Here is a 27,251-nt window from a genome sequence, read left to right as displayed (position 1 = left end):
ACTTCGGCCACTTCAAAAAGGCAAGAAAAAGTGAACCATGCTCAAGGTGACTCCAGCTTAGGCCTCAGGTTGGCAACAACCATGACACAGGAGCAGGCAGTGTGGGAGGAAGTCCCGAGGTCCCTGCGAATTACTGGAGTCTGAGGGTCGGTAGATGAGGGCAAAGGACAACACAGCTCCTCCCCCAGGCACACTGAGTGACTAACTCCACTTCTGCCCTCCCCAGGGTTCACGCTGGGTGCCCTGCCAAGCTGGCCTCCACCGGGCTCACCTAGGGAGGCTCGGAGGGCGGTGGGGGCTGAGCCAGGCAGGAGCTGGGGCGGGGGAGGGGGCGGCTCGAGTCAAAAAACGCTGACGCGGAAGACAATGAGCTCTCGGAGGCTGAGGCAACTCATTTGGTCCCGGCCACGCTTTATTAAATTCTCATAAACCTGTCGGGGGGACAGGGCTCGCTTCAGTTTACCTCATTAGCCCGACACAATGACAGTGGGAGGGGGAGAGGGAGGAGGCGGCAAGTGGAGGCTGACGCTCAGCGCTGAGAACGAAGCCAGCCGGGAAGATAATTGAATTAAGTGGCTTTTGTTAATGGTTTTTAAGACTCCGAAGTGTAAATAACATTTAGGGGCTTTCTTTTAATGGGGCTGGGGTTTTAGAGACCCAGGGAGCTTAGGGGAAGCCCAGCCTCATCCCTGCCTTCTCCCCCACACTAGAGGAGTTCCTGAGGGAGCTGCCGGGTTGCGTTACAGTTAGCCTGAGAGGACTGAGGGGACTTCCCCAAAGGGAAAGAGCGACAGACACATCAGAACTAAAGAGGGTGACACAACTTCCTGCTGGGTCTTTGAACAGAGACAGAGACGTGAGCAAAAGATTCCATAGGTGCGGGGGCTGACTGCGATCACCTGCTTAGTCCTGGAATGCCACCATTGGACAAAATGGCCAGAAATTACTGGAGGGCATGGCTTGCGAGTAAGTGTTCAGGGTACCTGGTCTCCTGGGGTCAATGTCCATTCCGCAGGAAAAGATAGTGAGAGTCGGAGGTGATGAGCTCCCCATTGCTGAACATGTGGGGAAGCTGCAAATTGGGGTTTCTAGCCTGCCATGGGGCAGTGGATTAGACCAGACCCCTTCAGGCTTGCTGAAGGAGACTGAACCCAGAGATTAGCTGTAAGAGAAGCCTGTAAATGTGAGTGGTGAGCTCACTTCTCTGGGGACATGAGGGTCTGGAGGCGCTGGGTGCCAGAAAACAGAGACACAAATAGACATTGTTTGAGAATCCATTCCCTGTTTCTCTTCAGTCCTCCCTCCCTGTAGGCAGGATCAGGTCTGGGAGTTGGCTGGATTGAAGGCAATGGTCTCTGGACTAGGTCCCCAGGGCTGGAGGTGAGATGGGGCAGGGCTGGCCTTAGGCCAGCTCACAAAGGGTTAAGGCGCTAATCGCCCTGCATGTGACAAAGGGAAGTGGGTTTTCTGATCCAGAAAGGATCAGTCCCTAGGACGCCCCATCAGGCCCTTCAGCGTGAAATTACACCCCAGCAGGGGTGCTCCCCTCCCCCCCCCACACTACCTGCCTAAGCCTGGCAGAGATTAGGGCCTGGAGCTGTCACTTTTAGAGATCCCGTCTTCTGCCCCATCCCTTCCCCCTCAGTACTGCCTCCAGTCCCCGGCCAGCCTCTCCTCATGTCTGTCTACCTGGCTGTTGATCTGTCTGGTCTTCTCGTGGTCTAGTCATTCCATTTGTCGCCTCCAGCCATGCACTGAGCCCTGACCTCAATCCCTACTACAGTTTCTTCATAACCCTTAATCAGTACCCCAAATGCACATATTTCATTGCTTAGCTATTTGTCATCCATCTCTCCACTTGCACGTAAGCATGTCAGGAGTAGGGACTCTCTCTTGTGGGCACTGTATCCCCAATGCCTTGGCTATCTGGCACATAGATTGTGCTCAGTCAACATTAGTTAGCTTCCACCCACCTCACGAAGACTGGGGTATGGTCTCTAAATGCTGGTGCTCAGAACTGAGAAGTGGAAGCTAAAGCCTGTGCCAGGACTGGGCCATGTCTTTAGGAAGAGACAGGGAGCTGTGGCATGGCCTCTGCCTCAGGCCCAGCCTCAACCCCTAAGGATGTCCTGAGAGGGGCGGCGCCTGTGGCTCAGTGAGTAAGGCGCGGGCCCTATATGCCGAGGGTGACAGGGTCAAACCCGGCCCCGGCCAAACTGCAACAAAAAAATAGCCAGGTGTTGTGGCGGGCGCCTGTAGTCCCAGCTACTCAGGAGGCTGAGGCAAGAGAATCCCTTAAGCCCAGGAGTTGGAGGTTGCTGTGAGCTGTGTGATGCCATGGCACTCTACCGAGGGCCATAAAGTGAAACTCTGTCTCTACAAAAAAAAAAAAAAAAAGGATGTCCTGAGAGAATGGCCCTGCATGGACAGAAGATGCTCACTCATCTTTGGGTGCCATCCTGGGAAATCATCTTTGGGTGCCATCCTGGGAAACCCTTTCACCCCACCTCCTTAGCTGCTGCTAGACCTTTGCCACATGAGTGCCTCTAAGCCCCATCTACACCCACAGCTGGGAGTACAGTGTGGGTAGGAGCCCTGGATGAACAGCTGAGGAATGAGGGATATTATCACATGGAAAAGAAAACCAAGTAAGATGCCAAAAACCAAGGCAATCAGAGGCAGGCAGCCTATATGGACCATCCTGTCTGACTTCTACACGAGACACAGAGGCCCAGAAAAAGGCAAGGCTTGCCCAAAGTCACACTGCAAAGCCATGGCAAGAGTCAGGTTCCCAGAGGTCCTTGGCAGAGCTTGTCCCGCACACTGCTCTCTCATTTCATTTGGGAAGTTCAGTATTGCAGCTCTGAGCCAGGCTCTGTGCCACGACAACTCCTGCTCAGGAAGCTCCATCTGGCAGTGGACAGGACCTGTACATAGTGGCAAGAGGGGTCAAGAGAGGGAGGTTCCCTCCCCTGCCTCCCCTGGGGTAATCAAGCAAGTCTTCCTGGAAGGAGTGGCATGTGGATGGGTTGTGAAGAGTAAATAGGCTTCCCCCCAAGGACCAGCAAGAGCAAGGACAGGTGGGAAAGGGTATAGCCAAAGTGTGAGGCACCACGTGGTCCAGTTAGGTGGCACATCCCAGAACAGAGTGAATAGGCGTGTTCTATTCATGTGACTCCCAGGCCAAGCCAGGCCTGATAAGGAGGCTGCTGGGTGACAGATTTCAGCTCAATATGAGAAAGAACCTTCTAACAGTCAGACCTAGAGTAGACTGCCCTGGAAAGTAGTGCGCTCCCCCATCCCTTTGAGTTTCTGGATAAAGCTGGGTGTCACTGACTCCTTTTCTTGATGGGGCTGAGGATGCCTGGTCTGAGAAGCTGAAGCAGGACTCCCCAGACATCAACAGGCCTGGCCCTGCGGTGGTCACACTCTTCCCTGCCTTGTCCATTCCCCAGGGCTCTGTAGCACCCTGGGAGAAGGAGGTGAGAAGGCAGGCAATTCTATACTAGCTACTCAAGATTCTGCCTATATATCTGTGGCTTCTACCTAACCCAGTCCAGGGACTTACGTCAGGGTCAGAAATTGTTAAGATCCAAGCCTCTGACTTGAAAATAGGGACCAAGACCCTGAGTCAACTTTTACAATAGCTCCACAGTCTGCGAGGCAGGTTGGAGCTTGCTGGCTGCACAGTCCTTCTCTAGGTGGCTTGCCAAAGGCAGGCTGAAAGTACACTTGATGGAGGCCACCCCTTCAGACCACCTCACTGGTCCTGCCTCCAGAAGGTTGAAGAATGCTCTGCCATAAACTCCTTTTCATCTTTCCCCTACTACCCAGTATCCACCTCAGCTAATATGGATTCTCCCTGAGGTATGGGGCTCCTATTGCCTAGATTTCTCTCCTCTGGGAGAATTTATTTATTTATTTGAGACAGACTCTCACTCTGTAACCCTGCGTAGAGTCCCATGGCATCTTCATGGCAGCGACTTCAAACTAATGAGCTTGAGCAATCCTCTTGCCTCAGCCTCCCAAGTAGCTGGTACTACAGATGACTGCCACCAACACCCGGCTTGTTTTTCTATTTTTCGTAAAGATGGGGTCTCGCGCTTGCTCAAGCTGGTCTCAAACTCCTGAGCCCAAGCAATCCACCTGCCTCAGCCTCCCAGAGTGCTAGGATTACAGATGTAAGCCACCGTGCCTGGCTCCTCTGGGTGAATCTCAAGCTCAAGGTACAAAAGAATGTGTCCCCTCCCTCCTGGCTGCCCAACACAGGCTGTGTGGAGGCCAGTGGAGGGATAGGGTGACCTGTGAAGGACCCAGGCTTGCAGGTCTATTGGCTTACTGAGGTGGAGCCAGCAACAAAGAGCAGCTTGTGTGCACATGCTCACACCCACGCACACTTGCACACGCCCACTCAAGCTCTTTCCAAGAACAGCTCTTCAAGCCTGGTTACCAAGATAAAGGAGCCACTGGGCTGTCAGCCCCCAGGAGGAAATATCGCTGCTGTGGCCTTTGTTGTTCAAAAGGCTTTGTGAAATCTCCAGACTCCTCTTGGAAAGGGTCCCAGGTTGAGGTGGCAGTTTCCCACAGCTGGAGACATGCGCAAGGGCCAGATCCCCAGAGGACCAGGCTTAGAGTCATTAGTAGTGGCAGCCAAAGTTTAATCCTTCACTTCCATTATTAGTTCACTCAATTCCCATAAGCCTCTGGGTAGACAAAGATCTCCCCATTTTACAGATGAGGAAACAGAGGTTCCCAGAAGCCCAGCAGTTTATTAAACGATTCACACTGAGTCAGTGCTAGAAATGAAACTATGAAACTGTGATTGACTTGGCACTAGTCACAGGCTAATCCCCCAGCCCTGCCTCAAATTGAGTCCTGCCCTGCCCCTGTTCTGAGCTCCAGCTCTGACCTTTAATCTAGCTGTGACTTGCCCTAGAGGGACTCCTGATCCTATCCTCAGATGGCCTCTCCTGTTAGCTGTAAGCCCTTGCAGGTCAAAGAAGGCTTCTCCAGATTTACCCCTAGCAGTGCACATTTATATACATGATTATTTGAGTAATCTCTCTTTCATTCAGCATTTAGTAAGTGACAAGCCTATGCTAAGTGTTTCACAGATGTTGACTCATTTAATCCTCACAAAGAACCCTGAAGTGGCATTATCATTAGCCCCATTTTACACATGAGGACACTGAGCCCCAAGGTGACAGTGGGAAGCGTGGGAAGTATAGGATGCTCTCAGCTGCCTGGTGAGGAGTAGAGATGGAGAGGGAAGCCTCAGCTGCAAAGGGAAGTGGAGGAATTTGGGCAGGTGGGAGAAGTCGAAGGCTTTCCATTGACCTTGGGTTTCTGAAACCACAGAAGGCCTGGGTGAGTTGTGGGGGGAGATCATGATGGGGGTTGGGGTGATACTAGCTACATAATCTGTGGGATCCAGTGCAGAATGAAAATTCAGAGCCCCTAGATAATTTTATACATTTTATTTTTTTACAGATAGGGTCTCACTGTGCTGTCCAGTCTGGTCTTGAACCCAAGTGATCCTTCCATCTCAGCCTCCCAAGTGCTGGGATTACAGGCGTGAGCCACCATGCCTGGCTCCCTTGTTTAAAGCTTAAGGATTTCAAGGCTGGGCACCGTGGCTCATACCTGTAATCCCAGCACTCTGGGAGGCCAAGGCAGGAGGATCACTAGAGATCAGGTATCTGAGACAAGATTGAGCAAGAATGAGACCCAGTCTTTACCAAAAAATACAAAAATTAGCTGCATATGGCAGCATATGCCTATAATCCTAGCTACTTGGGAGGCTGAGACAGGAGGATTGCTTGAGCCCAGGGGTTTGAGGTAACAATGAGCTATGGTAATACTACTGCACTCTAACTCAAGCAACAGAGCAAGACTCTGTCAAGAAAAAGAAAGAAAGAGAGAAAGAGGGGGGATGGAGGGAGGAAGGGAGGGAGAGAAAGGAAGCAGGAAAGAAACAGAGGAAGGAAAGAAGGAAGAAAAGGAAGGAAGGAAGGAAAGAAGAAGGGAGGGAGGAAGACAAAAACTTAAGGATTTCAAGATAGTGATATCAGAACATTATGGGGCCCTTTGGGCCCAGACCCTGTGCCACCATTTGGGTCACATGCTCATGAGGCGGGCCTGGAGGGAGGATGCTCTGTGAGGAGGTGGGCCCTAGGCACCCCCATGGGGAGAATGTGTGGGTCACTACATGCTGGTGTGCAAGTGGCCCTAGGACCAGCATGTGGCTCTCACTGGGCATTTGGGCTGTATCTTCAGCAAGCCCAGGGCAACAATCACCGTAGGCACCAGACTGGCAGTGGCTTGGGAGGCTTGTCTGTAGTGGGGAGCTGGTTCCACTCTCTGGGGGTTCAGGAGCTGTCTGGAGCATCAGCCTAGAAGAATGAGTGTCTGGGGCGGGGGCATGGCTGTGTGTCTGACGGAGTGTAGGAGCTGTGTACGTGAGCATGAGAGACAAGGAGACAGACGCCTGGGATTGTGTGAGCCAGTACAGAAGTCAGCACGTCCCAGTGTGTGAGAGAGAGAGTGGGGGGCGGGGGGCTCTGTGTGCTATGAACGTGTGTCGGATATGTGTGTGTGTGTGAGAGAGAGAAAGCCTGAGTGTCAGTGTGTGAGGGAACGTGCACATATTCCGGCACCAGCCCCAGCTGCCTTCCCTCTTGTAAAGGTCTCCCAGGTGAAGATGCCCCCAGGTTGCCCCCAGGCCATTGTGGGGCCAGATCCCTTCTCAGAGCCACATTCCTGCCTGCCATAGGGTGGTAGGGTGGGCAGAGCCACAAAAATACCTCCTAGGCTGCTGGTGTGATCCTGGCCGGGTGGTGTCAGGTTCCCAGTGCCTGAGCCCTCCCTCCACAGCCCTCTGAGGGCCTTTGTTGGAAGTTCAGACACTTGTCAGGGGGGGCGGGCAGGAGGCCGCCTCCTAATCGGCTTTCCCAGAAGCAAAAGGAGAATGAGAGATTGGGTGTAGGGGGATCCAGCCCAGGGCAGATGGGTGGGAAAGAGACAAGGGGGGCCCAACCCTAAAAGTGTCCAACCCCTAAGACCTTCTCAGCAGAGGTCCCTAAAGAACCAGACCCCTGAGCTGAAAGAACACTACAGCTTAAGATAAGGGGGAATGGGGAAGAAAGCATCCAGAAGACCCCACTTTCTCATTTCACCCTTCTCCTGCATATCCCCATTCCCCACCCCACCCCTCTTGAGCTGTCTGAGCGCCTACTGTGTGCTGGGCACATAACCACTCAGCTTCTCATCCTCCCCAGTGTCTTCTCTTCATCTCCTCTGAGCCTCCCCAGAAGCAGGTTGGACATGGTTAATGATTCCCATTCTACAGAAGAGGAAACTGAGGACCAGAGAGGGGCAGTTACTTGCCCGCAGCAAACACTAAGCTGAGAACCCCAAGGTCCCACTCTCCACTTCCCTCTGTGAGATCTCATTTAGCAACATGACTTCGTTCACCATCACCCTGTTGACAGCAGCCAAGGTTAACAGCAAGGATTCTGAGGCTCGCCAAGTTCATCCATTGATTGACCCATTACCAGCTGTGTGACCCTAGGCAAGTTATTAACCACTCTATGCCTTAGTTTCCTAATTTGTGAAATAGGGGTAATAATAGCACCTACCTCATAGAATTGTGTGAGAATTAAGCAATTTATTATTTTGCAAGGTGCTAGGCAAAGAGAAAGTGCTATGTATTTGTCAAAATCTATATCCGCAGTAAAGACAGACACAATATGGAGCTTTGAATAAATCAAAGGCTCCTCAAATGCAAGCAAACAAAACTAACCTAAATTCAGGATCGTTCCATCAGTAAAGCCCGTTCTGCCCTCCTACCCACCCTCTTCTAGATTGAATCCACTCTCCTCTCTCCAGGACATGACAATGGCTTCCTCTCTGGGTCCCTGCCTCCGGCTTCTTCTCATGAACTACTACCCAATAAAGGCATATGTAGGGGGTAGGGGTGACAGAGGGGTGTTACTAAAGTACGAGTCTGATCACCCCTCTCCCCTACTGGGAATAGCTTCCAATGCCTGCACAGCCCTGGCCCTTGGGGTTAAATCCAAGCTCCCGACTTCCCTTTCCATCCTCACCTGCCGACATAGCTCCCATTGTCCTTGAGCCCCATCCAGAAAAGTCCTTTATCCTTCTAGGGCTCAGGGGTTCACCCAGCTAGCCCAGTCCTGCAGCTTTATATGTTTTGTATGTGCTGTGCCTCTCCCTTCTCTTTGCCCTCCTTGTGAACATTGGACCTTTGAGACTCAGGTCAAAAATCTCCCTCCCAAAGGACCAAAAGCTAGAGACTCTCTTCTGTGCTCCCACAGTTCTCTATTTTCTGAGCCCCAAATCTCCCTGTGTTATAACTGTTTGGGGACGTGTTTTCCTTACTTGTTTCTAGGTACCCACTTCCTAACACAGGGCTAGGTATACAGCAGGTGCTCCGTAAGTGCTGAGAGAATGAATGATTTGAATTGTTGTGTTACCAGGGCCCCCTCTATGCCAGGAAAGGTGTGTCCCTTGAGGCTGAGGTATGTAGGAGGCATTCGGTGGCTGTGGGTGGGGGCAGGTGACTCAAGGAAGGGAGCAGAGGGTGTTGGGGCAGACATTTGATCCGTCAGCCCCTCCCAGGGAGGCTGGGGGCAGGTAAAGGGGAGACACGCCCTGTCCTAATCCTCAGCCCCACTGGTGAGAGAAGATTGTGTGTGCTGGGGTCAACCTGGGCAGTGGGGGAGGTCAGGACCCTGGGAAGACCATGCAGCAGCTCCTTGCAAACATTCAGGCCAGCTGAAGTTCTCCTGCCAGGAAATCCTCAGGCAGAAGGGACTGTCACCTCTCCTCCGAACCTCAGCCAGGTGAACACACAGCCCCTTCTGGCTCTCACACCCTGTGTAGACACACTGGAACTCCAGGGATGGAGGTTGAGCCAGAGCAGTGAGGGCTGAGTGGTGCAGATCTCTCATCCTCTTCTTGAAATGCAGTAGGAGGGACCAGGACTTTGCAGCACGAACTTAGTTGTGCCTTTTTCCTACAATTGTCGCAGATATATCCAGGCTCACAGTCTCTCTTGTGCTCTCTCACAGATGCACGAATATGCTTAGAATTCATGGCACAGGACCTATAATACCACATACACACATACCATTCACCATAGCAGAAATCTTGGGCTTGCTCACCTCTGAGGACCGAGAGCTCACTCCCGCTGAAGGTTGCCCATTCCAGTGGAGAACAGCTCTGGCTTTAGATCCAAATGTGCCTTCCTATCATTCCCCTTTGGCCCTAGCTTACTTGCAGTTTCCCACAGAATCTCCCACCTGACCCATCCCCCCAGGCAACCCTGAATACTCCCAGGTATCCCTGAATACTCCCAGGTATCCCCTGCCCTGGGCTGCCCTGCCACCTGAGCTAGAGCGAGGTCCAAACAGCCTAGAGATGAAGGAGCCCTCTCCACCATCTGCTGCCCGGCCTCCACTCCAGAGTGGCAGGCTGGTAAGGGCTCTGGAGAGAGCCACATGGCCAGTGAGGCAGTGGCCAATTCTGCAGAAGGCTTGCCTCTCTCCCCACTGGCCACAGAGGTGTAGGGAAAAGACACTGCCTGCTCAGCCCACTGCAAACACTTCTGGAAATGAACATAGACCAAGGTTTGTGCCGCTGGGTTCTCTTTTATTAACCAAATAGGACACAGGACAGGTCATAACATCACAGGAAGTAAGACGGACAAATACACAGGCAAAGTGTCATGCTGCGCTACATAGGGAAAAGGGTGGAGGGGTGATTTGAGTCTTGTTTTTTCAACTAACAGAATAAATAAATACAGTACACAGTGTTTTTGCCACGGGCTGGCACAACCTCTAAGCACAAAGGATCACAAAACAGCTGGTTTGGAAAGCAGTCTGTACTGCCCACCAGCCTTGGAGTTGGGGTGGGGACATAGACCCCCAGACCATGCTCTGGGGGAGTGAGGAAGCAGGGAAAGGGAGACCTCAAACAGGAGGGACAGGCCAGGCATGAGGTCTTCCTGGAAGGGATAGTCAGAACTTGAGCCCCAGGCTCTCAGCACTCAGGTTAGCCCAGCAGGCCTGGGCCAGGCTCTCCAGCTTCCATGCCAACTAAGGTGGGCCCACCCACACCTATACCCTCTGCCTCCTGAGGATATGTGTGGTGCTGTTTACAAGTACACCTCCCCTGCTCTCTAGCTGCCCTCAGTCCCTGAAGCTGGTGCCCTAAAATGGCTTGAGAGCTGCCCAAGGGCAGGGTCCACATACACCTTCCCTGCCTTCTCGGAGCTTATGTATTTGGGTCAATGGAGTAGGAAAAGTATTGACGATATCTGAGGGAAACTGGGCTGAGCCTAACGTGGGCCTGGCTCCTCCCATGACAGAACACAACTCTAGAAGGGTTTGCCCCTTTGGAGGTCAGGGGTGGCTTCCTGGAAGAGGTGGTAATGTCTAGGGTTGGTGGATTCCAAAACTCAGTGACAGTCACTCACACCCAGGGACAGACAAAAAGCTTCAGCCTCCTGTGCCTGGTTCAGATGAGATTTTGTTTGTTTTAGAAACAGAACTTCCTGGGGGCTGATCCCAAAGGGTAGTTGCTGCACCGTGGGCCACAGAACCCTTCCTGAGCCAAACCCCTTCCAAGTCTCCTGGAGTCTTTGCCGACCTCCCAGGCTCCTCCTGAGTCTCTCCTCCTCTGATGCCCCATAGCTGTTAGATTCACCTTCCAAATTCCAGACTCCAGCAAGACACCTGAGGGTTCTTGTTCAGTTGCCTGTCTTGGTATTTGCCATGTGGAGGTGAGGTCTTTGGGCTGGGTTCCAAGCCTCTCAGCCCTGCCTCTCATGAAGTGAGCCATCTCCTTCCCCATGGTCCACTTAATCTAGCCTCCATAGGTTTGTTCAAAAAGGTTTCCTGGCCCCAACTATCATCCACCTCACTTTATTCCTGTCCAAAGCTTTCTTCATCTGCCCCAGCCCAGACTGACCCCCCAAGGATGAAGGATATTGACTGCTCTGCCAAACTATCCTACCAGGGCACCAAGAAGACTTCTCTCTTCCTACTGGAAATTTTCAGATCAACTTCTTAGGTGGGGATGCTTAGTGGTGAGCCACAAAGGGCCAGGGATCATGACCAGGAATCTGTCCAAGCTGTCCCCCTCCCGCTGCCCAGAGCCCTAGAGACCATGCAAAGGCATGGAAATGGGATGACCTCAGAGGCCAGCACCAGAACTCAAGAAAAGCAGTATCAAATACAGATCATCTGAACTCCAAGGGACCCATATACTGATGGGGAAACTGAGACAGGGTCCACAGAGAGGCTTGTGCATACAATACCTCTTCATCCACAACAAGGCAATAGTAATTTTCTAAGTCATACATTCTGCTTCTGAGAGCTTTTTTGTCATGGCAGTTGTTAATTTAATTAAAAACTTCTGTCCTGCAAGGTTATGAGCACAGAATGCAGAATATAGAGCTAAACAGTACCTTACAGGCCATCTAACCCAGATGGAGAAATGGGTCGAGAGGCTTGAGACTTGCCCAATGTCACACAGCTTTGAAAGGAAGTTGGCTGAGCTGGGTTTCCTGGCCATAAACAGGAACACACCTTTCCGTGCCAGTGACTAGTTGAACAAAGGCCCTTATTTCAATTGCCTCTGGGAAGCCAACACAAGCCTGTGACTGTGTGCTGCTGTGGGGGCAGCACTCACCACGACCGGGAGCCAGAGTTCAGCCTTGATGCCTGGCTCAGATGCACTCCCAGGATGGACAGTACCTGCTGACCTGGAGGCTGCATGTGGAATAGGAACACCAGACCTGATCCCTCAGAGGCACCTCTTCCCCTGCTGCCTCCCTCTGACCAGCAAGTTCTCACCAAGGAGAGCTCTAGGGCCCTGTGATCAGTCCTGGGTGAATGCCAATGCCAGGCCTCTGTCCTTGAAGAATTTATAGGCAGGGACTCTGCATTCTGTCGCCTGCCCTAGCCTGACTACTGCCTACTCAATCTAGGGAACTGGGACCCCAACACTGAGAAGAGAGAAGAGAAAGTGACCTATGACTCCTTGTAGAAGCCAGGCCTAGGGGAGTATGGGTGTGGGGGCATATGCCACCCCCTGCCTTATAGCTCCAGAGCTATAGGGCCTCCAGCTAGGGCCTTGTTGCCTCTAGAGCATGGAAAGGAACAGGGCCCTGGAGAGGAGACAGGCACGCAGGAAAGAAGTGGAGCGGGAAGAGGAGAGGAACTGGAAGAAACAAAATTACTAAAACCAAAACAGCCACAACCCCAAACAAAACATAGCTTAGGAATTGACAACACCGACACACTCAGCACCAAGGGAAGAAACCAGGAGCCGTGGGGAGCGATGTGGGAGACCAAGGGCAGGAAAGGCAGAGCCTGGGCAGAGAGGGGGCCAGGACCAGACCCAGGCAAAGAGACGGAGATACGGAGAGGAGAGAAAGGAGATGAAGTCAGAGAGAGAGAGAAGGGAAGGCTGGGGTGAGCTGCAGAAGCTGGAGGCCAAGGCAAGGGTGGCAGCGGAGAAGAGATGGGAGCAGGGCAGGGGCCTAGGGCAGGGGCCTGGGGCAGGCAGGTGCCTGAAAATATAGCTTTATATATTTATATGTATATCTCACATTCCACACATTGACTTACTAGGGGGTAGAAGGGGAGGAAAGGCAGGGAGGAGGCTCTGTGGAGGTGGGGATCTAGCCAGTGAGAGCCTCTCATCTCCCAAAGGGAAGCTGGGGCATCCCAGCCTCTCACCTCCTCCCCATTTGTCCTTCACGGGGTCCAAGCAGGGCCATGCGGAGGGTGTGTAGGTGTGGGCTTCCCCTTGGGCTGGGGTCTGGAGAAAGGGAGCAGGGAACAGGACGAGAGCTTAGGATCCCTGGGCTCACAGAGCTAACTCCCTGAGAGCCATCTGGGATAACCATGGGGCTGGGAGAGGGCACCCAAGACTGGCTGGGTTGGAGGTCAGTCAGTTGGGCAGTGTATCAAGTCCCAGGGAGGCTGCATGCTGCTTGGCCCGGAGCCGGAGGTTCTCAATGCTTGTGGTTTTACTGTTCAGGGCAGCCGAGGCAGGTGCCAGGCCTGCTGGGGGTGCAGGCAGCAGTGGGGACCCCCACACACCCTGGTGGGCAGCAGCAGCTGCTGACAGGGACTGGTAATAGGACTGGCAGTGCAGAGAGCCCAGCGGTGCCATGTTGACGCCCAGGTAGGGCACAGCGGCAGCAGCAGGGGCTGGGCCCCCCACTTCAAAGGATGAGTAGTGCACCAGGTTGTTGGTGGCCGCCATGTGCTGGCGGAATTGCTCCTGCAGACGGAAGAGGCTCAGCGGGGATGAGGAGTAGGAATGGGAGGGGCTCAAGAGGCCGCCCCCTGGGGCTGCAGGTGCTATGGCCAGGCTGCCTGGGGAATCTGCAGAGAACAAAGAACCAAGTACTTAGGACAAGGCTGTTGGGCTGCCAGGAGAGGCGCCCTCAGCCTTCCCACCCTCTTGGCATTGCAGAAAAGACAGCTTTGCCTGAAAACATATCCACTCCATCTCAGCCAGGGGTCCCCCGAAGCGTTGCTCAAAGCCCTGTTTGGGAGAGACTCAGACTTCCTGACAAAGCTCCAGAGACCCTGCCAAGCTCCCATGTCTGTCCTTGGGGAGACCCTCTTTCTTTCCAAGAGCTGTTACTTTGCCTTACTCCCTCTGTCCATGGCTCCCATCCTGTCCCTCCAGCTCTTAGCTCATAGTCCCTACACGCCCACCTGCCTGGGCCTGGGTTTGCATCTGAGATATGCCTCACCCAGGCTTTCCTTCTCCAGAAACAACAGCTTCACGGAGTCTCTGCTGCATGTGGCAATCTCTGGTACCGATACGGTATTCACTCGATGTGCACCGGTACATCTGGACCGATTGTTAAAATATTGGAGTACTCCCAAGTGGTTGAAAATAATTTTTTTTTTTTTGAGACAGTCTCACTTTGTCACCCTCAGTAGAGTGCTATGGTGTCACAACCTCAAACTCTTGGGCTGAAGTGATCCTCTTGCCTCAGCCTCCTGAGTAGCTGGGACTACAGGTAACCACCGCAAAACCCAGCTATTTTTAGAGATGGGGTCTCACTCTTGCTCAAGCTCTGGTGCTCAGGCAATCCATCCACTTTGGTCTCTCAGATTGCTGTGATTATAGGTAAGAGCTACCTTTCCCAGCCAGATAAATAATTTTTGCCCTGAGCTCCCCAAGTGCTCCTCCCCTGCCAACCAGCCCCTCCCACAGAGCCCAGGAGCCTTTTCATGACTCGGCAACCCAAGGTGGAACAGTCCTTGCTAATTGGTGATGTTCCTGAGTGCCACTTATTCTCCAACCCCTGCTCTGGCCCACCTCACATACCCAGGCGCCCGTTAGGCCCCAGCCTGCCCCAGCCTGCCCCAGCCCATCTCAAGCCTCACCTGCCTTGGGGCTGCCCCTCTTGCAGCCCAGTCCCTTGCTCTCAGCCCCAGGGCTCTTCTCAGCTTTGGGGTCCTCAGTCCCCGTCCGGGGGTCCTCCTCACGGTCCAGCTGATCCTCGGGGGCTGACTCACTGGCTGACTGCTCAGACAGGCTCAGGTGAAGCTCAGCAGCAGGGTCACCACTGGGCAGACTGGAGGGCTGGTCAGTCTCCAGCTGGGTGTCTGGGGTTGGGGCTTCAGTCTTGCCTTCCCCGTGGGAGCCCTCAGCCTCCTTCTGCTTCTGGAGCTGTTCTTTCTGCAGACTGCGCTGCTTCTTCCGGAACTTTGCCCGGCGGTTCTTGAACCACACCTGGGGACAAGAGAGAGGCAGTCAGAGGTGGAGAGGAAAGAAGGCTTGTTGTAGAGCAGTGTGCTCGGGGAAAAGCTGTATATGGTAACATTGCCCCCCTCCCACCCCAAGAAACACACACACACTCTCTCTCTCTCTTCCAAAACTCCCCGTCCGTCACAGAAGGCTTTACTCCTTGGCACAGGGATGACATGTTGGCTGCAGGATAAGGGAGGCAGATGGGTGGGCTGGTGCTTGTCTGCAAGGCCTAGTTAAGGGAGCTAGGCCGTACCTGCACCCGGGCCTCAGGAAGGTTGGTGCACATGGCTAGCCTCTCACGCATCACCACGTCTGGGTAGTGAGTCTTCTGGAAGGTCTTTTCCAGGGCTTCGAGCTGCTGAGCTGTGAATGCCGTGCGGCTGCGACGCTGTTTGCGGTGCTGGGAGCCATAGCGGGCCTCCAAGATGATGTCTTGAAATGTACAGCCGTTGGAGAACAAGGAGAGGGGGCCCATTTAATTATGGGAAATAGGTTTGACTTTTATCCTTCTCTGACCTACTGTGGACACCCTGGCTGCTGCCAGAACTGGCCTCTGGCCCCTTGTCCTTAGAAATCACTCATTCCCTTCCCATATGGCTGGAGTTTCAAGATCTTTCTACCCTTTGATCCACTGTCAGGACTACAGAGGTCTCACTCAGCTTTATGAATGGCTATCAGGCATGTGACAGAGGGGATCATCCTTATTTGGCATTGAGAGTGGGTAGGTGGGTATGCCCTGAGGTCTGTAAAGTCCCAGGATACTATAATATTCTAAGACTATATGATACTAATGATCCTTTAGTCTATCAAAGATTCTAATTCCCTATATCCCTCGGGTGCTGGACTCTATGACTTCTTTAGCATCAGAATCCTGGCCCCGACCATGAGAAGCCAGGCTGTGGGCTGGTTCTCATCTCAAGGCCCAGTTAGGGGAGGACTAACTGGACAGAGAGAATTCACTAGCACTCTATTCTCCGTTTTCTACACGTAAGTCTCATCATCCGAATTTCCCTATGTATCTCTTATGGCAGGACCTGAGGCTCTTGCTCTTATACTTCCTGAGCTGAAAGCCTGGCTCTGGCAGGGCCCTCAGGTCTCAGGAAAGGCTTGTTACACTCAGTCTTGACCCCATGAGCTGCCTCCTCAAGGACAGAAGGACAGAGAGACCGGATTCCAACACCACAGGTGTGGAGGGGAAACAGGGCTGGGGACCACTACTTCCACGTCCTGCCCCCACGTCTGGTAACATGAAAGGCCTCAGGCTGGTGTCCACCTGCAGCCCTTCTGCTTGACTAGTCCCTGCGAGTGGTCAGTAACCTCACTCCACACTGCCTCCCATCACCTCGTTCGAGGATCCTGCCTGTGTATGCTGAAAGCAACCCATGTTCTCAGAGGTCTCAGCCTCTGCACAGGGCAGCCAGCATCCTTCCCCTGCACTCCAGGGATTGGGGAGTTATCTTAAATAGGAAGGAAGGGGCAACTGGGTGTCTAGGAAGCCCCAGACTTTGGGATCCTCTTTCTTCAGTTTAAAGAGGGAGTCCTGAACCCCTCATAAACTGGCCTTAATCCCAGCCCTGACTAAGCCCTGAGTTCATGCTGACCACCCTGGGACAGGGGAAAAAGTTGGGACCACTCAATAAGCCTACCCTGTTTGGGGGAGCAACAGCTCAGAGTCTACTGCTGGCTCCAGGGACTGCAAGGGGTGGTCACAGGGAGGCCAGGTGCCCTATACCATGGGCAGAACCTCTGCTTGGAAGGCCCACATGGAGCACTTGTCCTGTGGGGACTAGGCTGAACACCCCAGTTCCTCTATCCCCACCAGCAGACAAGCCACTATTCCTGACTGCTTCTCTCTGTGCTCTGGTCCTTGGGTTCTGGAACATTGTTAGGAGCTGATGGGGGATTCACTCCAAACCAGGGAAGTAGCCACAGCCAGATTAGGACCACATCCCCCACCCCCCCACTGGAGACTAACACCACATACTGATCTGGAGGATCTACCCACTAAGTCCTTGCCCAGAGGCCCAGTAGCATGTAAATGGGTGCTGGGACCAGCCACTCCCCACCTGCCAGGCTGGGTCCTCAGATCCCACCTCACCTCTGAGCCTTGGCTTATGCTGGTCCCCACAACTTGCCATGCCTTTTTAAGGCCTGATTCCTGCCCCGTGGACTGCAGAAAGTCCTCCCTTACTATACCAGCTGATCCTGCTTCTCTGAGCTGCTCCACCATTTGACCCTGGCTGCACTCCTCCTTCCATGCTATCTTATGTGTCTGTGGGCACCTGCTCTTTCTAGGAGTGCCCTGAAGTCTTCTGAGGGCTGCCTGGCACAGGGCTGGGGCCACATGGGTTTACCAAGTTGTCCTGGACAAGATGGAGTGAGTGGCATTATTTCCCAGGAAATCAAGCTCCCCGCCTATGTCACCAAATCTTGCTTATACCCACCAAGAGTCTGGCAGAACAGGACAATAATCAGGTGACCCAGGAGTGGGGGGGACGAGGCTGCAGCTCCCTCACGGGTACTGACCTTGGACTTTGGATAATTATGACTTCCGAGCACCTACAAGGCTCTGATGACTACTTTTCATATGTTACCTCAAATGACCTGCCAACCATCCTATCGGACAGGCCCAGCCGTTATGTCCTTTTTATAAAAGGGGAAATGAAGGCTCAGAGAAAAGAGAAGTGAATGGGCAGACCCTGCACTGATCACATCTCTATGCCTTCAGAGTTCATATTTTTAGCTGTAATGTCGCTCCCACATAGATTTAACTTGTCTGTGCCTCAGTTTCCTTAAAATGTCCATTAAAAGGAGATAATAGTCTCTCCTCATCAGAATTGAATGGTCTGATGCCTTGCACAGTGTCTGGTCCACAGCTGGTGTTCAAAACAAGGGAATCATTATAGTTATGATTCCTTGTGCTTGGAATCTCCTCCCCTGGGCATTCCAGGCTCCTTCCAGCTACTCCCAAGCTATAAAGGACCAGTCTCTTCCTCTCCTCAATTTCCTCATCTAACAGGACTAATGAATACCTCCCTCACAGCTTCCTGAGAATTTGAAGGCAGAGGGAAGCCAGTGCCCTGAACAGTGCTGGCAAACAAGGAATACTTGGGACATATGTGCATAGATGTCGAATGACATCTCTCTGGGTTTCTAAGTGACCTGAGTCTTTCTGAGCTGCCCAGAACAAGCTTGGCCAGTGCTCCCTCCCCTCTTTGCCTTTCAGAGCCTCCTCCCCCAGGCCACCCCTCCTCCCCAGGCCCCACAGTCCTATCCCCCTGGTCCCATCCCCACGGCCCTTACCAGCCAGGCGCTCAGCTAATGTGAGGGCGTGCACTGAAGGCCGATAGTCAGCTGCGTGCTGGGCCTGCTGGGCCGCCTGCTGGTGCAGGTTGTACATGGCGCTGAGCGAGTTCATGGCGTGCAGGGAGTAGCCGTTCACCCCATAGTGCTGCATGGTGGCATCCGCCTGCCGACAGGGAAGAGAGGACATGGGGCAGGGCCGTCAGACTCTACTGTGGGGGATGCCCACCTGCCTATGGGGTGGAAGCTCCCCACATCAGGAAGTAGCCTGTCTCGCCCATGACTTAGAGTGTGAGGGCTCCTGCATCTGTTCCTTCATTCACCCACTCACGCACTGATTCACTCAGCAGGACCAGTGCAGGGTTTAAGGTTCTGGGCTCTCGAGTCAGACTGCCTGGGCTGGAATCTCTTTATTTCTCTTTCTCTCTCTCTATTTTTAGTAGCAACTGGGTCTCACCCCTGAGCTCAAGCTATCCACCACCTCAGCCTCCCAGAGTGCTAAGATTACAGGCGTGAGCCACCTGGCCAGGCCTGGGCTAGAATCTCAACTCCCCCACTGAGAAGTTTGTAGCTTTGGGTACATCACTTAACTCCTCTGACCCTCAGTTTCTCCATCTGAAAAACAGAGTTAATAATAGTACCTATCTCTTGGGGTTGTTGCAAGGATGAAGAGAGGCCTTTACAATAGGGTCAAATGTGCTCAAAGGTGTTAGTCACTGTGGCTTACAAATCCATTTGCTGCTGTGCGCAGTCATACCTTCTTTAAATTACCCAGGCACCTCCTCCCTATTTGTACACTCCTCAATTTACTCACACACTTATTATTTATATTATTTATTCAACAAAGATCCATTCAGGACCCCTGGAGCCAAGTCCAGAGCTGGATTCCCCATTGAGGCATTCGCTATGATGAAACAGTGGGTTCAAACCCTAATGTCCTCCAAAGACATAAGAGCGCTATTGTTATGACTGTTAGATATTCACTGCCCTTACCTCCCTCTATTCTCACCATGCCTCCAAGAAGTTAGCAGGCCAAGAACAATGAACCCTGTTTACAGATGAATCTACTGAGGCTGAGAGAAAGAATAGTGCCATGTTGAGATCACCCAGCCAGTCCAAGGCCCTACATTGCTGCCTCAATAGTCCTCAGCTGTGCACTCACTCTGCATCAACATGAAGTGCCATTTTTGGAATGTGACCCCGTGTCTGCAGTCTCCCAAAGACACAAAGATGTCTCCTATATCCCAGGTGCAGAAGGAAGAAGGGGAAGATTGTGACAATGGCAGGTCCATTGGATGAGAGGAATACATGTCCTGGTGTCTCGGTTCCCCACTCTCACTGAAATTGACAGAAACCATTCTTAACCAACCCTCCTCACAAACACAGTCACAGACAAGCACACACACCTTTCATACACAAATACGTGTACACAGACATTCTTGGCAAAAGTCACAAAAGCCATCCTATTCACATACACAAATTCAACGTCATTATCCCCACAGTTCCATACACAGATATTCTTACAGGTATAAGAAGCAGACACATTTGTATATTACACATATTCATTCAAAGACATTTTGGTTTTTTTGAGACAGAGTCTCACTTTGTCACCCTGAGTAGAGTACCGTGGCTAATAGCTCACAGCAACCTCAAAATCTTGAGCTCAAGCAATCCTCTTGCTTTAGCTTCCTGAATAGCTGGGATGACAGGTGCCCACCACAGTGCCCTGCTAATTTTTCATATTTTTAGCAGAGACAAGGTCTCACTCTTGCTCAGGCTGGTCTCAAACTCCTGAGCCCAAGCAATCCACCTGCCTCAGCCTCCCAGAGTGCTAGGGTTACAGGCATGAGCCACTGCGCCTGGCCTTCAACAGACATTTTTTAAGCACCCAGCTACTAAATAAAGTCCCTAACTTCATGGAATTTACATTCCTAGATGGGGGGGATATATAACAACAAATAAAAATATGTGTAATAGGGCGGCACCCATAGCTCAGTGGGTAGGGCGCCAACCACATACACTGAGGCTGGTGATTTTGAACCCTGCCCAAGCCAGCTAAAACAACAATGACAACTGCAACGACAAAAAAAGAAAATAGCCGGGCATTGTGGCGGGTGCCTGTAGTCCCAGCCACTTGGGAGACTGAGGCAAGAGAATCACTTGAGCCCAAGAGTTTGAGATTGCTGTGAGCTGTGACGCCATGGCACTGTATCCAGGCCAACATAGTGAGACTCTGTCTAAAAAAAAAAAAAATGTGGGCGGCGCCTGTGACTCAGTGAGTAGAGCGCCGGCCCCATATACCAAGGGTGGCGGGTTCAAGCCCAGCCTCAGCCAAACTGCAACCAAAAAATAGCTGGGCGTTGTGGTGGGCGCCTGTAGTCCCAGCCGCTCGCGAGCCTGAGGCAGGAGAATCGCTTAAGCCCAGAAGCTTGGAGGTTGCTGTGAGCCGTGTGACATCATGGCACTCTACCAAGGGCGGTAAAGTGAGACTCTGTCTCTACAAAAAAAAAAAAAAAGAAATGTGTAATAATGTCAGTCAGGAATAAGTGCTCTGAGAAAAATAAGGCAGGGAAGGAGAACAAGAGGGAAAGGAGAGACCATGTTGGAATGTGTGATTGGAAAGGGCTCTCTGGTACTTGAGCAGAAACTTGAAGTTAGCCACATGATGCTCTGGAAAAAGGCTTTCTGGGCAGAAGAAGCAGCAAGGACAAAGGCCCTGGGGCATGAACAAACTGTGTATGTGAAACAGCAAGAAAATCAGAGTGGCTGGAGCACAGAGGGAGAGAACCGTGGAGGACATGAAGCTGGAGAGAGAGGAGTTTAGATTTTATCCTAGGTGGGATGTGGGAAGCCCCCAGAGGGTCTTAAAAGGGGATGTAACATGGTATGATGTGTTTTTATTTATTTATTTATTTTTGAAACGGAGTCTCACTATGTCGCGCTTGGTAGAGTGCTGTGGCATCACAGCTCACAGCAACCTCAAACTCTTGGGCTTAAGCGATTCTCTTGCCTCAGCCTCCCAAGTGGCTGGGACTACAGGCACCCACCACAATGCACAGCTATTTTGTCGTTGTTGAATTTGTCATTGTTATTTAGCAGGCCCAGGTTGGGTTCAAACCCACCAGCCCCGGTGTATGTGGCTGGTGCTCTAACTACTTAGCTACAAGTGCCGAGCCTATGATTTGCTTTTAAAAGCTCATTTTGGGGGCCACCCATGACTCAGTTGTTAGGGTGCCAGCCACATGCACTGGAGCTAGTGGATTCAAAGCCGGCCTGGGCCTGCTACACAAACAAACAAAAAACAGCCAGGCGTTGTGTCAGGCACCTGTAGTCCCAGGTATTGGAGAGGCTAAAGCAACAGAATTGCTTAAGCCCAAGAGTTTGAGGTTTCTGTGACCTATGACACAACAGCACTCTATAGAAGGCGACAAAGTGAAACTCTGTCTCAAAAATAAATAAATAAATAAAAGCTCATTTTGTCTGCTGTACAGAGAGTAGACTGCAGAGGGGCAAGAAAAAAAGCAGAGTCGAGGCTGGTGAACACACCGCCTTCACCGGGCCAGGAGGAAGCGGTGAGAAGAGGCCAGATTCTAGACACAGTGTGAAGGTAGAAGCAGCATGATTGCTGTTAAGCTAGTTATAAGATCAAAAGAGGGCTAAAAAAAGGATAACTTGAGTTGTTGGCTTGAGCAGCAGACTGGAGATGAGCAGAGCATTGGGTTGGAGAAGCAGGTCTACAGAGGGAGAGACTGGAAAGACTCTTGCCTCTGGGGACACAGCAAGAGTGAAATATAAATGCAACTTCCAAGTATGAATTTTGAACTGCCAATTGGATATAGGAGTCTAGAGCTGAGGGCTAGATTTATAGATTTCAGAGTCACTGGTTTATAGAAGCTCACTCTATGCAAAACAACCATGACCCCAAGGGCAGAAATCTAAGGGGAAAAAATGACAGACATGGTGATAAAAATTGTTAAACATCAATATAGCAGAAGACCATAAACAAAGAGAAAAGGTAGACAGCAAATCTGAAAAACTATTTATCACATACTATATGTGACATAGCAAAATTTATTTTAAAAAAGAAATAGCACAAATAAAGGTAAAAATATAAGAGAAGATAGGTATGGTGGCGTGTACCTGTAGTCCCAGCTACTCAGGAGGCAGAGGCAGGAAGATCTCACTTGAGCCCAGGAGACCATCCCGGGCAACAAAGCGAGACCGTGTCTCTCTCTCTCTCTCTTTTTTTTTTCTTTGAGACAGAGCCTCAAGCTGTCCTCCTGGGTAGAGTGCTGTGGCATCACAGCTCACAGCAACATCCAACTGCTGGGCTCAAACGATTCTCCTGCTCCCGCCTCCAAGTAGCTGGGACTACAGGCACCCGCCACAACACCTGGCTATTTTTTCGTTGCAGCCGTCATTGTTGTTTGGCGAGCCTGGGCTGGATTCGAACTCACCAGCTCAGGTGTATATGGCTGGCACCTTAGCAGCTTGAGCCACAGGCTCCGAGCCAGAGACCGCGTCTCTTAAGAAAAAAGAAAAAAGGAAAAAAGATGATCACTTTAGTAAAAAGATGGTCTAAGTAAATAAAAAAACAACTCATTAAGGAAGAAACACAATAGCCCACTGACACATGACAAAAGCTCAACCTTACTTATAACCAAAGAATTAAAAAGAGAAACAATAAAATATCATTTTTTACCAAGTAGATTAGCAAATATGAAGAAAAATTATTACCCAAGGATATCAAGGGAAGCGGGAAATGTCCTTCCTCCTATTTCATTGATGAAAGAGCTCTTTATTTCTTGCATCAAAAGCCTTTAGAAACTATTATCGTCTTTGACTTAACAATTTCATTTCTCGAAATTTATCCTTCAAGTGTGCAGAGATATGTGTACACATTTATCACAGCACTGCTTATGAAGGCGAAGAACTGGAAACCTAACTCTCCATCGAGAGAGGATTAGTTCAGTAAATGAGGGGAGAGGCGTGCCCTGTCACAGTGTACAGTGTCACAGTTTAAAACAATGATGTGGTGTCTGTATGTGCTGATGTTCAGAATATATTGTTGAGTAAAAGAAATGGGAAACAATATACATGATATGATCCCATTTTTGTAATGTATGTATAAATATGCATAGAGAAAATGTCTGGAAGGCTATATCCTGAAACGTTAACAGAGGTTATCTCTGGGAGATAGCAGAAGGGATCACAGGTGATTTTCACATTTATATTCTTTCCTTCTTTGGGGGAAGGGAGTGTTGAGAAGGAGGTATCCAATGGATGTGGGATGGAGCCAGGCTCCAAAAGGTGTCTCAAGCTCCAGGTGGGGAAGGGAGAACAGAGTTGAAAAGTAATTTTATCCTTTTCCTCCCCAACCCCTGAGGCTGGAATGTCCCCCACCCATCAAACTCAGGGGCTTTGTTGCTTTAAAACTCACTGCTATTAATGTGGTAAGTGACATTTTAATTGACTTAATTATTGCTGATCTCACAGTTTTTGATGCACAACTGTGTCTTTATTAACTGAAGCCAGGAACTGAAGCCAGCACAGACCACAGGCCTCCTGCAGAAGCAGGGCTCAGGAGATAAAGACCCGATCAATGAACTAATAATAACAACTATTTATGAAGTGCCTCTGATACATCAGAAATCTCCATGAATACTCCCAACACCGCAGGAGGTAAGGACTCTTATTATCCCCTTCTTAACAGATTGGGAAATGGAAGGTGAGAAAGATTGATAATTTGCTAAAGGCCGTGCAGCTAGGAAGTGGTGGAACAGGTTTCCACAGGTGAAGTTCCCAGCCCCAGTCATGGAGGTTTTACCCAGCATATTCTGTTCCCTCATTTCTATCATCTCTGATTTGACCCAAGGCACTAGGAGGAGAGCAAAGAAAATGCACATTCCACCTGGCATTTATGCTTGAGTGTGCACACGTGTGTGCATGTGTGTGTGCTGTCAGAGGAGGCTGTGTGTGAGCCCAAATCTTCCCAGCTGAGCTCATCTCTCTCCAGCCTTATCATCTCTTCCTCACTGCAGCTGGACATCAGGGCCCTGGGTCTTCTCTGAGGCCGTACAGCAGTGGTTCTCAACCTTCCTAATGCCTCCTCATGCTTCGACCCTTTAATACAGTTCCTCACGTCGTGGTGACCCCCAACCATAAAATTGTTTTCGTTGCTACTTCATAATTGTAATTTTGCTACTGTTATGAGTCATAGTGTAAATATCTGATATGCAAGATGCATTTTCATTGTTACAAAGGGGTCACAACCCACAGGTTGAGAACCGCTACCATAGAGGGACCCTCGTCTGTAGATGCCATTTACCATCCAATCTGTACACATGAGGTACCACACTGCCACATGTCTGCAGCTCACCTCAGTGTCCCCTATGAAAACATACATGTATGCAGCCCAAGTGGGACTGGCCACATGACTGTATGTGCATCTGTTTGTGTCTGTAGCTCTTTTATACATCTCAGTGAGTTTGCCTGTCTGTGAGCCTGTGCGTGCAAATGATGTGTGTGCGAATGTGTGACCAGAAGAATGTACACTAAATGGTGCCCTAGGAAGTCTTATGGACCCCCTCCCCTGTTTCTAGGCCAGTGTATCCTGGCTCTTCCACCCTTGAACAGGCTCCGAGACAGGAGAACAGAAAAAAATACAAAAAGAGAAAGAAGAAAAAGGAAAACAAAGAGATAGAGAAAATAAACACATTAGTCTTACTCGTTTTTATCTGGGCAATACATGCCTAGCACAGAGCTTGGTCCACAGTTGGTATTTAGTAAATAACAAATGTTGAATGGATGAGAAAGAATTTTAGATTAGAGATGATGAGGGAGGCAGGACTACGACAAGCCTCTATGGTCCACAGGGAGGAATGGAGACTTCGAGTCCTAGCTCACTACCTCCTCTGTCCCCAGGACTACTGGCCTAGATGGGGGGACCTCTGCACAGTGGGCCCTTTCCCAGCCGTAGGAGCAGCCTGAGCCTTCCCCTGAGGTCCTCAGCCAGGGTTACTAGCTAAAGCCCCACCGACATCCAATTTTGAGTGCTGGTGGCCCTACAAGGAGGCTGCCCAGGCTGGAGCCCCTAAGGGTCTGCAGGAGCCACTAAACAGGGGCCCTGCACTCCCAGCCCCAGGCCAGGCCCTGCCTGGGATCAGCCCACTGCACACTCCAAACAGAATCAATTACATATTTAAAAGGTGCCACCCCGCAATTCCTGGCGAGCCAAGAGGGCCATCCATCATGGCACGGCCGCGTTTCACAAGCTGTCGAATTGTGCTTACATTGGTTAAAAGAATCTTTATATTTCATTAAGCAAGCAGATCGGCGGATCTCCTGCCACAGGCGCCATATAGATGGCTTTAATTTTCCAAATCTGCAAATGCATCCGTTATGTCCCCGCGTCGCTGCTGGCTGCAGCCTAATGCCCAGCCAATCGAAGAATCAAGCAGAATTTTATTAGGGGGCATTTTTTATAAATTAACAGCAGCACTGCCAGGAAACTGCATGCAAGGCGTCTTTGATTAAAAGGAACATGGACCCTTCCCTTGGTCACATCCGGCTTGACCACTCCACGGGCCTGCCTCATTGCTCTTTGCCTCACCCTCTCCTCTGAACTTTTCATTCTCCCTCAGTTTCTTCTCATTCTCACCAGGCAGAACAACTTTGTTTAACAGAAAGGAAAGAAGCAGGAGTGAAGAAACCAACATCTCTGAGCATTTCACCTCCTCTGTCCATTCCAGGCACAGCTCATTAACAACAACAGTTACATTGAATTTTTTGAACATTAAAAAATATATATATTGAACATTTTACCATGAGCCGCGTCCTATTCTATTCACTACAGGTATATCACCTAATACGCTTCAGCACAGACCAACTAGTAGGTATTATCATCATTACATAGATGAGAAAGTAGAGACTCGGGGAGATAAAACCTCCTTCCCAAGGTCCCACAGCTAGTAGGCAGAGGCAGGACGGAAACCTGGGTCTCTGTCTCTGAAGATCTATCTGGTTTTACTTCCAAAGTATAGCCAAGAGACAGGCCTTGCCGAGGACTCACCCTGAGTGTCAGCAAAGGGAGGGATTGAGGGTAGCCTGCAGCCATGGGCTTCCTTCCCTGAGAAGTCCTACTGCCCCTTTATCCCTGGAAATTCTCTGGGGATCCTCTTGGAGAGGAGGCTTCTGTAGCTGTCCTTCCTACCTCACAGTTTAGAGTCCAAAAGGATTTTCACTCAGGCAGGTAGAAAATCACAAATACACGAACCCAGGAGCACAAGGCCAGGGCTCCTGCCCCAACTCCAGGCTGCTGTGTGACCTTGATGAGGGTCCTACCATCTCTGACCTCTTCTGACATGACAATGATCCAATGGGCTGCCTCAGCAGGGAAAATGACTTCTATGATGACAAGTGTATAGCCCAGGCTGACCAGCCACCTGGGAGGTGGCCAAGAAGGAGGGATTCTTTCATACATGTGCATGAGTAAGCACGCGCGCGCGTGTGTGTGTGTGTGTGTGTTGGTTGTGACCTCGAAGTCTTCCACCTCTGAGCAATTGGGCCCAAGATTTCAAGAGAGGCTCTATGCCTGACACATGCCAGACATTCAACTTCAGCAACCTCACTAACTTCTTACTCCCATTCTCTAAGAGAGGGAATACTATTATGTCCACTTTACAGTTGAAGATTGAGGCTCAAGGAAGGTGAATCACCTGGCTAAACTGCTTGGGAACTGTGAAGGCCGAACCCCCATCCCAGGGTTGGGGGTTCATGTGCCCCATATCCACATCTGTCCCAGATCTGCATTGCCAGGAATTGTCAGTGGAAGCCTAGGGTGAAGGCACAGAGATCCCTACCCTACCCTGACCAAGTACGCTGCAAGCACACAGTCTGCAAAATATCATCAGATGCTGTTCATTTTACAGGGACTGCAAGAGCCCTAGATCAATTTTGGGCCCAACTCCTGAGCCCTCCAAGCTCTCCAAATCTCCCACTGTCAGTATCAGGTGCTTAAAAGTGCAGGAATCCAGGGACTGGCCGCTTCCTCCCACTGCCAAGGACCAGATTCTTCCCAGCCATGCCTCTCTGCCAAAGGATTCAATATGGCCAGCAAGATCACAGGGAATGGTTAAAGA

At 51.0% G+C, this 27,251-nt stretch overlaps 1 protein-coding gene and 1 long non-coding RNA gene across 3 annotated transcripts; one reads left to right on the top strand and one right to left on the bottom strand.

The window, feature by feature from the left end:
* The first annotated feature begins 863 nt into the window (after positions 1-863).
* Positions 864-25,836, top strand: LOC128575378 (uncharacterized). Its single transcript, XR_008376987.1, has 3 exons — positions 864-966; positions 23,643-23,793; positions 25,775-25,836. It is a non-coding gene; the product is annotated as an uncharacterized LOC128575378 (long non-coding RNA).
* DMBX1 (diencephalon/mesencephalon homeobox 1) lies at positions 12,982-18,274 on the bottom strand. Of its 2 annotated transcripts, none has more exons than XM_053577011.1 (4): positions 18,112-18,274; positions 15,062-15,240; positions 14,442-14,790; positions 12,982-13,421 (listed from the first exon to the last, which is right to left on the bottom strand). In XM_053577011.1, the coding sequence occupies exons 1-4, from the start codon at positions 18,263-18,265 to the stop codon at positions 12,982-12,984; spliced, it is 1,122 nt and encodes a 373-aa protein (XP_053432986.1). In that variant the 5' UTR covers positions 18,266-18,274. The 2 variants fall into 2 exon arrangements, with proteins under 2 accessions (XP_053432986.1, XP_053432985.1); XM_053577010.1 differs by having other exon boundaries at positions 15,062-15,257; positions 18,114-18,265.
* Positions 25,837-27,251: the final 1,415 nt, after the last annotated feature.

Source organism: Nycticebus coucang, chromosome 22, assembly GCF_027406575.1.
Source record: "Nycticebus coucang isolate mNycCou1 chromosome 22, mNycCou1.pri, whole genome shotgun sequence".
NCBI classification, from domain to species: domain Eukaryota; kingdom Metazoa; phylum Chordata; class Mammalia; order Primates; family Lorisidae; genus Nycticebus; species Nycticebus coucang.
Note: the sequence above shows the minus strand (reverse complement) of the source record. Positions and strands in the feature narration are given on the sequence as shown.

Excerpts from the sequence above, each read along its gene's own strand:
- DMBX1 (XM_053577010.1), bottom strand. The coding sequence starts at position 18,265 with ATGCAGCACTATGGGGTGAACGGCTACTCCCTGCACGCCATGAACTCG. Across the intron at positions 15,258-18,113 it reads ACATTAGCTGAGCGCCTGGC|CGGCTGTACATTTCAAGACA; the intron begins TGGTAAGGGCCG and ends CTTGTTCTCCAA. Across the intron at positions 14,791-15,061 it reads TTCCTGAGGCCCGGGTGCAG|GTGTGGTTCAAGAACCGCCG; the intron begins GTACGGCCTAGC and ends TCTTGTCCCCAG.